The 14737-nt window shown below is 37.4% G+C and overlaps 1 protein-coding gene across 4 annotated transcripts in view; it reads right to left on the bottom strand.

The window, feature by feature from the left end:
- TRIM33 (tripartite motif containing 33) overlaps nucleotides 1-14737 on the bottom strand; it is a 131382-nt gene that overhangs the window by 67438 nt on the left and 49207 nt on the right. For all 4 annotated transcript variants that reach the window (XM_043575905.1, XM_043575907.1, XM_043575906.1 and 1 more), the window contains exons 2-4: nucleotides 3770-3888; nucleotides 3267-3411; nucleotides 2967-3099 (exon numbers count right to left, since the gene is read on the bottom strand). In XM_043575905.1, coding sequence (XP_043431840.1) covers nucleotides 2967-3099; nucleotides 3267-3411; nucleotides 3770-3888 — 397 coding nt within the window. The remainder of the gene's footprint in view (nucleotides 1-2966; nucleotides 3100-3266; nucleotides 3412-3769; nucleotides 3889-14737) is intronic.

Below are 14737 nucleotides of genomic sequence, written 5' to 3' on the forward strand. Positions count from 1 at the left end.
TTGTTTAGAAGGTTATCACTCTAAGGGCGTCTGGGTGGCTCAGTCAGTTGGGCTTCCTACTTCAGTTCAGGTCATGATCTCGCGGTTTGTGAGTTCGAGCCCCGCATCAGGCTCTGTGCTGACAGCTCGGAGCCTGGAGCCTGCTTCAGATTCTGTGTCTCCCTCTCTCTCTGCCCCTCCCCTGCTCATGCTCTGTCTCTGTCTCAAAAATAAATAAAACATTTAAAAAAAAATTTTTTTTAAAAAGAAGGCTACAACTCTAATTGAAGATGGTAATGACAAATCATATCAATGAGCTGAACTGCACACTCTTTTCCCTTTAGAGTTCTTATTGCAATCTGCAGTTGATGTCAAAAGTAAAGGTAGTCTTGTGGGCTACCTAACTTTGTACAGATGATGAAAAGACTCTAGAATGACTCAATACTGTAAGCTATATTGAACACTTGAAAGTTTAGTTACGGGGGGCCGCTAAAGGGTGTTTTTAAAAGGGGGGTGAGGGTGCTATAAGAGAGTGCCTGGGCGGGGGGGGGGGGGGGAGGGAGGGGGGAGGTTGGGTGCCTGGGTGACTCAGTCAGTTGAGCATCCGACTTCAGCTCAGGTCATGATCTCACAGTTCGTGGATTTGAGCCCCATGTCAGGCTCTGGGCTGACAGCTCAGGGCCTAAAGCCTGCCTCGGATTCTATGTCTCCCTCTCTCTCTCTCTGTGCTTCCCCCACTCATGCTGTGCCCTCTATCTCCTTCAAAAATAAATAAACATCAAACATTTAAAAAAAAAAAGGGGGGGGTGAATGGCTCAGTTGGTAATGACTCTTGATCTTGGGGTTGTGAATTCGAGCCCCACGTTGGGTATAGAGATTACATAAAATCTTTTAAAAAAAATTTAAAAATAAAATGGGTTGAAGGGTAGGGAGGGACTCTATTTAGCAAAATAATCCTGGCAGCAATGTGGACACAGTGAACTTGACAAGGTAAAACTCAGAGCCGAGAGACCAACTTTACGTGTGTTGCAGTAACAGGAACCTAGGGTCTTAAGTCCAATGACAAGGGTTCTGTAATAGCCTATCCTGGAAAACATACAGAGTGTGAACTAAAGAAAAGGGAGCAAACATTCAAGAGAGAATTAGCACTTGAAAATAAGTGGCAAAGGAAAATGATGAGGGAAAAAAGAAGGACCAGCCAGGGTTAAACTCTGAAGAAGAGACCATTGAAGCTATTCTTTCTTGTGAAAATGGATGCCATCTTCCTTCTCTTTTTTCTTCTCACCAACAATTTGAAAAGCCCTAAGTAACCCAAGAGCTCAAAGATCTGACTGCAGCTGTGAGAATGGTAATCTAATGTCTTACTGAGATTACAAAACAAACAATGGTAAAATTTGGCCCTGAGGTGAAGGCATCCACAAGATTAGCCACTCCAAGTGAAGCATTAGCCAACCTACAGGTAAGATGAAAATTGGGAACAAATTAAGGATATAAAGATTTAAAGAAGCAATTCTACACAAATGTCCTGTATAACAATGAATGATGCCTTAAAAAAGAACAAAGATCATTAATTTTTACCTGTGGTCAAGTGTGAGAGATTCCATATACTGTGACTTTATTCTATATACCATATGGAAGAAAATGAGCATATGGACTGAAAACAGATCCAACTGCCTGTGTTCAAACCCAGGCTCTATCCCCTATGGCGACACCCTGTACAGATTACTGAAGCTTTCTGTAAGCGGGCTCCCTCACCTTTAAAACAGTTGCCATGCCAGTACCAACACTTCATGGGTAGTTGGTATGAGTTACACAAACAAACATGCAGCATTTTGAAAAGTGCCTCACACAAACTACAGATGCAGTAATTGTTAGCTATTAAGATTAATATATTCCCTCTGTAAGAGGATTCTAATGAATTCCAATGAACCCAAGGAATTAAAAGCACTAAGATATCCTACAGTTAAGAAACACATTTCAATGTGGTTAATCCAACTTAAGCTACCCTTTTTTGGCAGGAGATTCATAAAACCTATTTCTATCAAATTAGCAGAAGTGTTATAAGAAGAACACTTTAGAAAAGGCTGGACTAGGGCACCTGGGTAGCTCAGTTGGTTAAATGTCTGACTTTAGCTCAGGTCATGATCTCATGGTCTGTGAGTTAGAGCCCCACATTGGGCTCGCGCTGACAGTGTAGGGTCTGCTTGGGTTTCTCTCTCTCCCTCTCTCTCTGTTCCTCCTCAACTCATACTCTCTCTCTCTCTCTCTCTCTCTCAAAATCAGTAAAGTTAAAAAAAGGGGGGAAGGGAAGAAAGAAAGAAAATGCTGGACTATGGTAATCAAGACCATCTTTTAAATGATAATACAATTTAATAGAAACTGGGAAATTTGCTGGAGGACTGTTATACTCCTGGCTAGAATTTCAGTACATTTCTAGAATAGTTCAAATCTAATAGACTGGTTGTAAGTGAATACTATTGAATTCTGAGGGTATAACAGGGTTGAAATAGAAAATTATGTATTAAAGAATTAGTAATTATGCTTACTTAGATACTTAAGCAATTTGCAGAAAACTAAGGGATTTATATCTAACATGAAATCAGTATAATTATCCTTTGATGTTAAAATGTGTATCAGCTGGCCATACCCACAGGAAGATTACCTTTTAAGATTACAGCCCAGAGCCTAAAAACCACAGTCTACTTGAAGAAAGCTGATCTGAACCAGAGGCAAAGCAAATAAAAGAAATAATGCAATTCCTTTCTTGCAAACCCAAATGTCATGATACATTTTTAACAGATATTCATAAGGTAATTAGATGTGAATGTGGAAACCATTAAATAATTAATCAAACACATATCTGCTTTAAGAAATTGTGTGAAATTGAGAATACAATGCTGACAAAATTATAAAATAAATATTTAAGAGTAATAATTTCATAAAACATTTTTATAGTATTTCTTGTTAAACAATGATGACTTTTGTACCTATGTTCTTTGTGTTCCAATAGCTGACAGTCTCTACATGTCAATCTATCACATGTTTCACAGAAAAGTTTCAACTGTTCTTGTTTATGTACAGGGCAGAAAACAGGGCGCTGACCAGATGCTCCAACAGACTCTGTAGTAAAATAAAACATATATTTTAAAACTAAACAAAAATTGTATCTCACGTTCTAAATTCTTATTAATATTTATGTCCAAAGCATATAAAGAATACGTAGAAATGCTGAGGTAAAAGAGGAAGATTAATGGTAGATCAATCATTAAAACTGCTTCTATTCTTACCTGAGACATCTTCTTTCTTCCTGATCAAGTGATCTTTAGTGAATTTTACTCTCTGATGTGCTTCAATACATGTCTTACACAGCCACTCTCCACATTCTACACAAAAGCCAACTGCACTTGCATTGTCTTCACAACTAGTACATACCTAAAAGTGGAAATAAATACTAATCTACATCAAATTTACAAGACATAAATCCACAAAATAAAAACTGTGACTTGCTCTCACACTAAATATTTTGTTATCCATTTATCTCCAATAAAATCCTTTTCCTTCCATATCAAACATTCACGTGAGTAAATTTAAGTCTCAGAACACAAAAAATATATATAAGTAAAGACTTTTCATCTCATTTAATTAGGTAGAAGGGTACAGAACAGAATAAGGATCATTTATTTAACTATAGCTGAAGTACCCTAAATCACATAACTATCCGAACATATGTTTCTCATAATTTACATTTCAGTATCAAGGTAAGAATATAAAGAAATATTAAGAAGCATACCTGTTCTGATTTCTCATCAGAACTGCTAGGAGCTTCAGATGTATCTTTCACAAAATAATTATCCACAAGGTCTATCTGTCTGCATTCTTGGCGGCATACTGGGCACCGTATTACACCAACTACAACACAAGACAACAACATTAGAAAATAAAGAAATTGTGCATGATGCCCATATGAAAAGCATTCACGTATGTCACAGACAAGACCAAAGAAATGAATATTAAGAGCTGAGTAAAATAATCTACTGAGTTATTCCATTGGGGGAAAATGACATACTATTTAGGATGAGAAAACAAACATTAATATACAAAAAAAAAAATCTAAAAGTGCTTTATTATAATATGTGTTGGCCGAATAATGGCTCCCAAAGATATCCAGATCTTAATCCTTGGAATGTGTCCTATCACTTTATACAGCAAAGGTGACTTTGTAGATATGATTAAATTAAGACTCTTGAGATGGGAATATGCTGTCCCAGAGTATTTGATGGACTCTAAATGTGATCTTATAAAAAGGAGACAGGGGCACCTGGGTGGCTCAGTCAGTTGAGTGTCTGACTTCGGCTCAGGTCATGATCTCACAGTTCATGAGTTCGAATCTTGCATTGGACTCGGTGCTAACAGCTCAGAGTCTGGAACCTGCTATGGATTTTGTGTCTCCCTCTCTCTCTCTCTCTCTCTCTTTTTTTTTTTCCTTCTTCTTGCGCTCTTCTCTCTCTCTCTCTCTCTCTCTCTCTCTCTCACACACACACACACACACACAAATGAATAAACGTTAAAAAAAAATAATAAGATTAGAATACGGACAAGTGGAAGGTAGCTAGTAATAGAAGCAGAGAACGGAGTAATGTGCTTTAGGGATGAAGCAATAAGTCAAGAAATACAAGTGGCCACTGTAAGTGGAAAAAGGCAAAGAAATGAATTTTCTCCTCCTCAGAGACTCTGCAAGGAACCAGACCTGATGATACTTTGACTCCAGAAGATATTTTGACTGTAGCCCAGTAAAACTGATTTCAAACTTTAGCCTCCAAAATAGTAAGAAATTAAAACATGTGTTATTTTAAGTCACCAAGTTTATGGCAATTTTGTTACAGCAGCAACAGAAATACACGATCCATCATCTTATAAATTCTGCTTGGTTCAGAACTACTTGAATTCATTCACTTTCATGTGGGAAGAAAGATCACATGTGCCTGTGCCAGTGTTCCAGCATCTATCAGAAAAAATAAACCTGCTCGGTTAACACATGGAAATTAAAGTTAAAAACTAAAAAATAGCAACACAGTCAACACAACAAACTGATTATGTGTCAGCCATAAAACTGAGGATACAGCATCAACAACACAATCCTCACTTTCAAGAAAGGGTGCAAGACTAGTATGTAATTTTTATAGTTTATAGCACACACAACTATAAGAAGCACCCACACAGACTAGGATGTAAACAAGAGTCCCCAGGAGTTGGGAGGACACAAATTACAGAACCTTATATTGTAGTTCTAATGGAAAACAGAAACAAATATAGTGTCATTCTAAAAGTAGGAGTATCAGTCTCCCAGTAGACATATACACTGTTTAAACAAATTCAAAGTTATAGATTTGAAACCAAAACATAGTTCTCGTAACACACAGTGCATACAAAGGTCCTGCTCAGAGGAAATACATAAAAACAATTTTTCAAATCCAAGAAAGAAACAGCATGGTGAAAAGAAAGGGGGAGAAAGGATATACATATTTCCACATTTAAGACAGCATAAATTACAAACCTTTCAAGAAACAGAGTATATAACAAACAGTGTATATAACTTATCTTGTACTACAGTACAAGTAACTGTAGGGGCAAAAATATGTGAACTTACAATAAATTAAGTTTTCACTTTAGAGGTTACACTTATACATGGTCTTGAAAAATTCATTCTGTTACTAGTGTGCAAGACAGTTTACTTTGCTGACCCCGGTTCCTCGAATCCTATACATTCCTAAGGAAAGCCTATCTCTAATACTGGCCCTCAAATGGCTCCTGTGAGATGACCTCTAACTCTTGGAATATTGTGCCTGATAAGACTGTTTTTGTATGCCTGAGGCCATATTCAGTATGACCTCAGAGGGTGACAAGAGTCTCAGTAGGTAATGTGGGTTCCATGGAGGATCCACCCCTTTGTGACAATGCCCCAATAAAAACTCTAGACATGGGGGCTCAGGTAAGCTTTCCAGATTGGCAATATTCCTGCATATTGTCACACATAGTTACTCTAAAACTAAGCTTCTCCCACACAACTCCACTGAAAGGAGAGATGTGTAAGCTTGTACCTATTTTCTCCTGAACTTCACACCATGCACCTTTACTAAATTTAATCTATTTCCTCTTTCCCTGTAATAAAATGCAACCATGAAAATAACAGTTTTTCTGAATCCTGTGAGTCCTTCCAGTAAACCATGAGGTCTGAGGGTGACCTCAAACTCAACTAGGAAAGGAAGAAACAGTATGCAAACTAAGAACAGCAAGAGCAAAGTTCACAAATGGCGGTGGTGGGGGGAGACTTTAAAAGAAAAATGTCCACATATACATATAGTTGAAGGATACAAATGATGAAGAGACATTCTGTTTTGAGCAAGAAAAACTCATTATTAAAGCATCTCTTATACCTGTGTATATGAATACTTTGTCCAAAGTCTGTTTTTTTGAACTCACTAAAATAATAATCAGATTCTTAAAAGTTTTACTTTAATCTGGCAAGCTAACATCACAGTTTATGACAACAAAAATTCATCTATTTCTCATCCCAAGCCTCCATTAAAATAATATGAAAGAATGTGGAAGATAAAAACAATATACAGGGGCATCTGGGTGGCTCAGTCAGTTAAGCATCTGACTCTTGATTTTTGGCTTAAGTCATGAACCCGGGGTTGTGGGATAGGGCCCCGCTTTGGGCTGCATGCTGACTGTGGAGTCTGCTGAAGATTCTCTCTCTCCCTCCCTCCCTCTGCCCCTCTCCCCCACTCATTCTCTCTCTCCCTAAAATAAAAAATATAGGGGCGCCTGGGTGGCTCAGTAGGTTAAGTGTCCAACTTCAGCTCATGATCTCCACAGTTCGTGGGTTCAAGCCCAGATCAGGGTCTGTGCTGACAGCTCAGAGTCTGGAGCTACTTCAGACTCTGTGTCCCTCTCTCTCTGCCCCTCCCCTGCTCATGCTCCGTCTTTCTCTCAAAAAATAAAAAGAAATAAACATTAAAAAAATTTTTAATAAAAAAATATATATCCAAAAAGGTTAAGGGGATAGAAGTAGCAAAGCACACAAATCAATACACGTGCAATTTCAAGAAATGTAGAAGCCAAAGGATATGAACACTGCAGAGGAAACCCAACCGAGAGTACACAAGGAGTGGAGAGATAAATCTCAGAAAGACTCTTATTTGCCATAAAGATTTTCAGACAAGCTTGGAATTAAGAAATTTGAGGCATGAAAGAAGTTCCAATGAGAGAGAAGGGAGTAAATTCAAGTCTGCAGACGTCAGCAAACCCCATTCCTAGGCTGACTACTTACACCTGACCGATTACCCAGCAGCCAAGGTGTCTGTCTTACCACCAACACAAGAGTTGAAGGTTCTCCAGGAATCTTTCTGCTATCTGTTTTTTTATTTATTCAATAAACTTAAAAAGTATATGAATGTTTACTTTGAACATGAGAGCCATTTTCCATTTGAATTCATAAGTATGCCCTTGTAATTAGTATAGATCAGATGAGTGTGCTTGCTCCTAACTCAACCACTGAGTGCTAACTGTCATGCCGAGTTTAGGTCATTATACAAAACTAAAACCCAAAATCCAAAGCCAAAGTTGCTGACCACTTTTCTGCACAGTATCCCTAGAACTGATTTCATGACTCCAAAGTTCAAGTTCTGAGAGGCCCATTCAGGCCTATTAGATTATTTTTAAATGCCAATTTATTAAAATGTATAATTATGGGGAAGACAGAGGAGGATTCTTTTCAAAAGGCCAAACTACACAAGCCTACAAACTAGTTTATCTCCACAGTATTAGGTGGAATTTAGTTTTAATAAGTTGATTGTTGTGGACTTCCATCCAAGACGGATGACTAGGCAGATATGGAAACACCACCTGAAATGGTTAAACACAGAAATAGCTAAAATATAACAAACTAAAATGTACTTTGAAAAATGTATGACTGAGTCCACAACCTAAAGGGCAAAACTTTGTAGTGCCAGAAACAAAAGGGAACTCAAAGCTCAAGTGGTCAGGCATCAACAGATGCAAGTGGGACACAGGGGTTACAAGTACCACTACTTTGAACAGGAAGTAAGACAATGATTAAGGGGTGAACCTGAACTCCTTCAAAAAAGCCATGGGGCAGGCTTTGAGTGCCCTCACCCTAAAATCTTTCGCAGCTCTGAAGTCACCCACAAGAAGTCAGAATACCAAATAAGCTTTATACATAGATACATAAGCAAAGCTTGTGCTATCTGCACAGTACACAGAAAGGCCAAGTCAAGAAACTAGTAAACTCATCGAGATTAAAGGAAAGGCACAGAGCTTCCTCAGAGGGAAGCGCAGCACCCCTTCCCACATACCTGGTCCTACACATCTCCTCCTTCTGGCCATTCCTGTGTTATAACATTTTATCCTAAACTGGAAATCTATCTAGTGCTGGATGACTATGGGGAAGTTCATGATGTAACCTCCAGCCCTGCTTCATGTCTTGGGCCCAGTTTTCCTGGGACTTCAGAAACATTGAGTGGAAGGGGCAACTGGGTGGCTCAGTTGGTTAAGCGTCTGACTCTTGATCTCACTCAGGTCATGATCTTGCAGTTCCTGAGTTTGGGCCTCGGATTCTGTCTCTCCCTCTCTGCCTGCCTGTCTGTCTGTCTGTCTGTCTGTCTCTCTCTCTCAAAATAAATAAATGAACCAAGAAGGAAAAGGGAAAAGGGAAAAGGGAAAAGGGAAAAGGGAAAAGAGAAAAGGGAAAAGAGAAAAGAGAAAAGAGAAAAGAGAAAAGAGAAAAGAGAAAAGAGAAAAGAGAAAAGAGAAAGGAAAGGAAAGGAAAGGAAACACACACTGAATGGTAAATCCACCATGAGTAAGGAGCCCAAGGAATTCAGTCCAACATACTGGTCATTCTCCTCAGGGCTGAAGTCAACATTTCTCTTCTGTTCTCTACCCTAAGTTCAAGTTCTTATTTAGAACCTCTTCTTGGGGTGCCTGGGTGCGTCGGTTAAGCGTCCAACTTCAGCTCAGGTCATGATCTCGCAGTTCCTGAGTTTGAGCCCCGCATCAGGCTCTGTGCTGACAGTTCAGAGCCTGGAGCCTGCTTCAGATTCTGTGTCCCCCCTCTCTCTCTGCCCCTTCCCTGCTTGCACTCTGTCTCTCTCTGTCTCTCAAAAATAAACATTAAAAAAAAAAAAAAGAGAACCTCTTCTTTAATCAACTCTAAACAAAATGTACATAAAACAGAAGTTATTATCTTTGCCTTGTATCTACTTCTCTCCCTGGGATTCCTAGTTAGGTGAATTCACATATTCACTGAACAACAACAAAATGAAACTTCTCTGAAACCTTACAAACACACAAAACTATCTCATTAGAACACCTCCCAACCCAAGGCACAAGTGGAACAGGACACCAAGTGAAGATAGGCTCATACATAAAATTACAATGCATGAAGAAACCCAATACTATTAGAGTGAGTCAACCAACACAATAAAGCAATAAATAACAACCTAACTCACAGAAAATAAAACAATCTGAAAAAGACTTCAAAAATATGTGTAAAATACCTCCATAAAGGGTCAAACAGAATCTATGAAAATAGAGCTAAAAAAGAATCAAAGAGAAATAAAATACACTCATTGAATAAACTCAAAACACAAGTTAAATAGTAAGCAAGAGAGAATGGAAAAAAAAATCAAGTACAAGACAGATATGAAAAAAAAAAAATTACACAGAATTCAGCACAGAGCTAAAGAGAGAAGGAACTACAGAAGAGAGTAAGTTGAGAAAACTAAAGAACTGAATGAGAAACTCCAGTATGTGTTGAAGTTCCAGAAGTTCATGAAGGAAATGAGGTACAGATGCTATTTAAAGAAGATAATGACTGAGAATTTCAGAACTGAAGAAATGAGCCCTCATACCACAATACAAGTCTTGAACAGGATAAATAAAAATAAATCCACACCTAAACATTGCAAAGATGGAGGAAAAACTCTTAATAATTGCTAATATTACAAGACAATCAGACCAACAGCAGACTTAATTAGTAAAAAACAATACAAAAAGATAACAGGAATAGTATCTTAAAAGCTTTTAGAGAAAATAAATCAACTTAACAATCTATATGCTGATAACTATTCAAGAGTAAAAGCAAATTACATTTTGAGACATATAACAATACTGCTCAGCTACAAGAATAAAGCATTAAATTCAACTATATAAAACCGCCAATTTTAGACCACTTATGACCTGCAAATATGGTAATTTTATACAGTTTAACCTACTACCGGCTTTAAGAACATGGAAAAATACTTAGGGGTGCCTGGCTGGCTCAGTCACTACAGCATGCAACTCCTGATCTTGGGGTTTGAGGCCCACATTGAGGCCCCAAAGTAAGCTTTGAAGAGGGAAGAAAAAAAAAAAAAGAAGACCATGGAAAACTATTTAGAAGTGAGATGCAAAAAATAATTAGCAAAATCATTAATACACATTTTGATATCTAAATATGCAGGAGTTAAAAGTAAATATGTACAGGTGTAAATATTAATTTAGGGAGATAAAAAACATAAAATTAAAACACTGAGCTACAATAATATATTCTATTATAATCAAACGACAGTTTGACAAATCATTCTAAATACACTATGAAAAGAAAACTGAGTGATAAAATGTCAATTAAAAAATAAAGTAAAATCTTGCCTTAACAAAAATAAATGAGGGCATCAAAATTCAAATGTATAAAATACAGTCCAGTTGTTGAAAACAGATATGACGGTGTACACTTTCTTAGCCAGCCAATAACAAGTGTCTGAAGTGAACACTGCAGCTTGGTACCATGTTCAACTGTGTTCTAAAGACCTTTTTAAAGGTTTAAATATTTAAAGACATTTTGTTTAAAACAACTGTTCTAAAATATCAGCAGGAATTTAAGTACCTCTATTGGCTGCCCCCATTTTTTGTTTGATTCACAAAAACTGACTGATTAACAAAAAAAAGACTACTGGGGAAATAGGGACTCTTTGCTACCACATATCCCCTGTCTTACGTTTCCCAGACCAACTTTGCTCTACCCTGTACTTCTGCCCTCACCCCAGCAAGAATTTTAATCTGACCGTTTGAGAATGAAGGTTGTGCTGAGGACAGAAAACAAGCATAATCAAATTATATCTAAATTTGCATTAATACAAAGTTTTACTGTAAGACCAGTTGGTATTTAGTGTGAAATTCTTATATATTAGTTCGGTGAATGCTCATTACACTTCTGTAAAATAGGATCAATTATTATCCCCACTTCAAAGGTGAGGAAATTGAGCTTCAGAGAAATCAGGTAATGCTCTCAAGGTCACAGGACAATGTAAATGGCAGAGGTAGGTAAGATCTGAAACCCCAACATATGAATCTATAAGCCATGCCCTTAAAACCTATGTTAAAGAAGCTCTCTAACTAAAAGGCTGATCACTAGTAACAAAATAATTAAGGCTAAACTAAGGCAGTCATAATAGAACTATAGAGGATAAATTAGAGGCAGTATCAATTGCCTAATGAATGTCTGCATGATGAAGAGGTAGTAGTCACAGCAAAGGAAAAATTAGAAATTCTAGATGATTCACAAGCTTCTAGCATGGGTAATTCATGGATAATTACACAATTACTCAAAATGAGGGAAAAGTAATTTTAGCCAGAATGCAATGAATAAGTTTAGGATAGACTGTGTTAACTAGCACAGTTCTGTAGTTGAAGCATGTAGAAAGAACGATCAGCATACAACTAGGTAAAATCTGAAGCACAGTTACGATTACCAAGGGAGAACAGGATCAAAAGAGTACAGTACCCTTCAATACACCAATATTTATGGTCAAGTACGAGAAAAGGAGTTCACAGATTTAGGACACAGATTTCAACATTTACAACTGCAAATCCCAACAAGCACATTTTACATTAAAGCCTAGTAAGGGGCACCTGGCTGGCTTAGTCAGCAGAGCAGAAGACTCTTGATTTCAGGGTTGTGAGTTCAAGGCCCACGTTGAGTGTAGAGATTACTTAAAAATAAAATTTGGGGGCACCGGGTGACTCAGTTAAGCATCGGACTCTTGGTTTAGGTTCAAGTCATGATCTCACAGTTTGTGGGTTCGAGCTCCGTGTTAGCAGAGAGCCTCCTTGGGATTCTCTCTCTGTCCCTTCCCTTGCTCACTTTCTCTCTCTCAAAAGAAATAAACATTTTTAAAAATGTTTAATAAAATAAAATCCTAAAAAAAGGAAGCCAGTACAAATCACACAAGTATAACTGAAATAAATGAGAATCAAACATGAGTCAACTACTTTTTCTTTTTTTCTTTTTTCTTTTTTTGGGGGGGTGGGGGGTGGGTCAATTACTTTTTCTATTAACCACTCATGATTAACTTATCATCACTGTACTAATTTACTTTTGAAATTATATTCTATCTCTGAATGTCAGTTAACTCCTAGCATGACCAAACACTTTTTTTTTTTTTAATGTAAGTCCCACACCTAATGTGCGGCTTAAACTCTCTACCTCGGGAGATCAAGAGTTGTATGCTCTACCTGCTAAGCCAGTCAGGCACCCAAGCCAATACTCTTTTTATTCACCCCTAGCTTCTCCTTCCCATACCCAAGAGTGGTTAGTCCAAACCTTTAATCATCAACTCCCCTCTCCTTTCCCTTAGAAAATAATTACGAATAAAAAACACAGATATATTTTCAGGTGAAGAAGGGAGAAGAGAATTTGCACCTACGGCCTCTAATTACATAAGTGGGAGGCCAGATCAAGTGATGAAAGCAAGAGTGTTGTGAGCTGAGTGCTGAAAGAATAATCCAGGGAACAGGAAAAACAGGCTAGAAAGAATATTATCAGGTAACATCAAGAGTTCCAAGTTTGAAAGGTATAACCATTCCTAAGGCTAATTCCTCTTTCCATCTTAGACCTATCTCCTGTTCAGCTCCATTCCTTCCCTGTACACAATAATTGGAGCCTAGGAAATACTACATATTTGCTGAAAGGAAGGCAAAAAGTAATGACTAGATTCTGAAGAAACAGATCACTGATCTTTTCTACAAAATTTCTACAAAAATTTAGCACAATGGAGATAGCAGAAAGATTTTATTATGAGTATAACGGAGTTGGAGATGTGAAATGTTGACTTTGTTGCCCATTCTTACAGAAAGTTGGCAATGAAGAGAAGGAAAGACAAGGATTTGCTGCTAAAAAGGCAGAAGAAAACTGCTTAATAAAGGGTGAAATTGGAGATATTATATAGAAAATAACAGAAATAATTCATTTATAAACAAATTGGTTTAACATATACAAAATAATACCATACAGTAATATGTATTTAAATTTTGCTGGTAAATATCCAGGCAATTTCCACAAGTCAATTTTACAACCAAATGTAAGACTGGCTTAAGCTGAAATCATGGGGATATATGGCTAGTATGTACACATACAATCATATAAGACTGGACACTGATTATCAAACATAATGGAATATAGGGGCATCTGGGTGGCTCAGTCCATTAAGTGTCTGACTCTTGATTTTGGCTCAGGTCATGACAGTTCATGAGTTGGGAGACCCATGTCAGGCTCCTCACTGATAGTATGAAGCCTGCTTGGGATTCTCACTCTCCCTCTCTCTCTGTCCCTCTCCCATTCACACAGGTGCACTCTCTCTCTCAAAATAAACAAAACTTAAAAAAATAATAATACATTTAGGAAATGCATTAAGCATATATGTTATAAAGCTTCTTGGTATTATTTAAGCTTAATTCTTAAGTATATGAGTCTTTAAAATTCAAAAACCTTGTAGGGGCGCCTGTGTGGCAAGTTGGTTAAGCGTCTGACTCTCAATTTCAGTTCAGGTCATTTTCTCAGGGTTTATGGGATCGAGCCCCATGTGGGAGCGATCCGCACTGTCAGCGCAGAGCCCGCTTGGGATTCTCTTTTCCTCCTTCTCTTTCTGCCCCACCTTCACTCACGCTTGCTCTTTCACTCTCAAAACAAATAAATAAATAATTTTTAAAACTTTGTCTTAAAAACCTTGTAGGGGCGCCTGGTTGGTTCAGTCAGTACAGTATGCAACTCTTGATCTTGGGGTCATGAATTTGAGCTCCACGTTGCATGTGGAACCTACTTGAAAGTAAAAGTAAAATAAAAAATGTATATATTTTTAAATCCAAAACCTTGTATAATCAGAAAATTATGAGTAATTTCATTAACAAATATATCAATGTAATTACAATACTCAGCATTATCTGAAATAAAATACTGAAGTTTTTATTTTATTTTTTAAGTATTTTCAAAATTAACAGAAACTTATGTAAAAATAACATTTTTTAACTGGCAAATGGGCAAGTTATAGTCTGTTAGCTATTAGAAAAAGGCAATATGAAATAACAAGACAGTTTAGCCAGTAACTTATTAAGAATGAATTTTAGGGGTGCCTAGGTGGCACAGTTGGTTAAGCGTCCAACTTTTGATCTTGGTTCAGGTCATGATCTGACAGTTTGTGAATTCAACCCCAATGTCAGGTTTTGTGCTGATAGTGCAGATCCAGCTTGGGATTCTATCTCTCCTTCTCTCTGCCACTCCCCTGTTTGTGTGCACACTCTCTCTCTCTCAAAATAAATAAACTTAAAAAAAAAAAGAATGAATTTTATACTTAAAAACTTTTTTTAACATCTATTTATTTTTCAGTGGGAGAGAAAGAGCATGAGCCAAAAAGGGGCAGAG

Source organism: Prionailurus bengalensis, chromosome C1 (assembly GCF_016509475.1).
Source record: "Prionailurus bengalensis isolate Pbe53 chromosome C1, Fcat_Pben_1.1_paternal_pri, whole genome shotgun sequence".
NCBI lineage: Eukaryota > Metazoa > Chordata > Mammalia > Carnivora > Felidae > Prionailurus > Prionailurus bengalensis.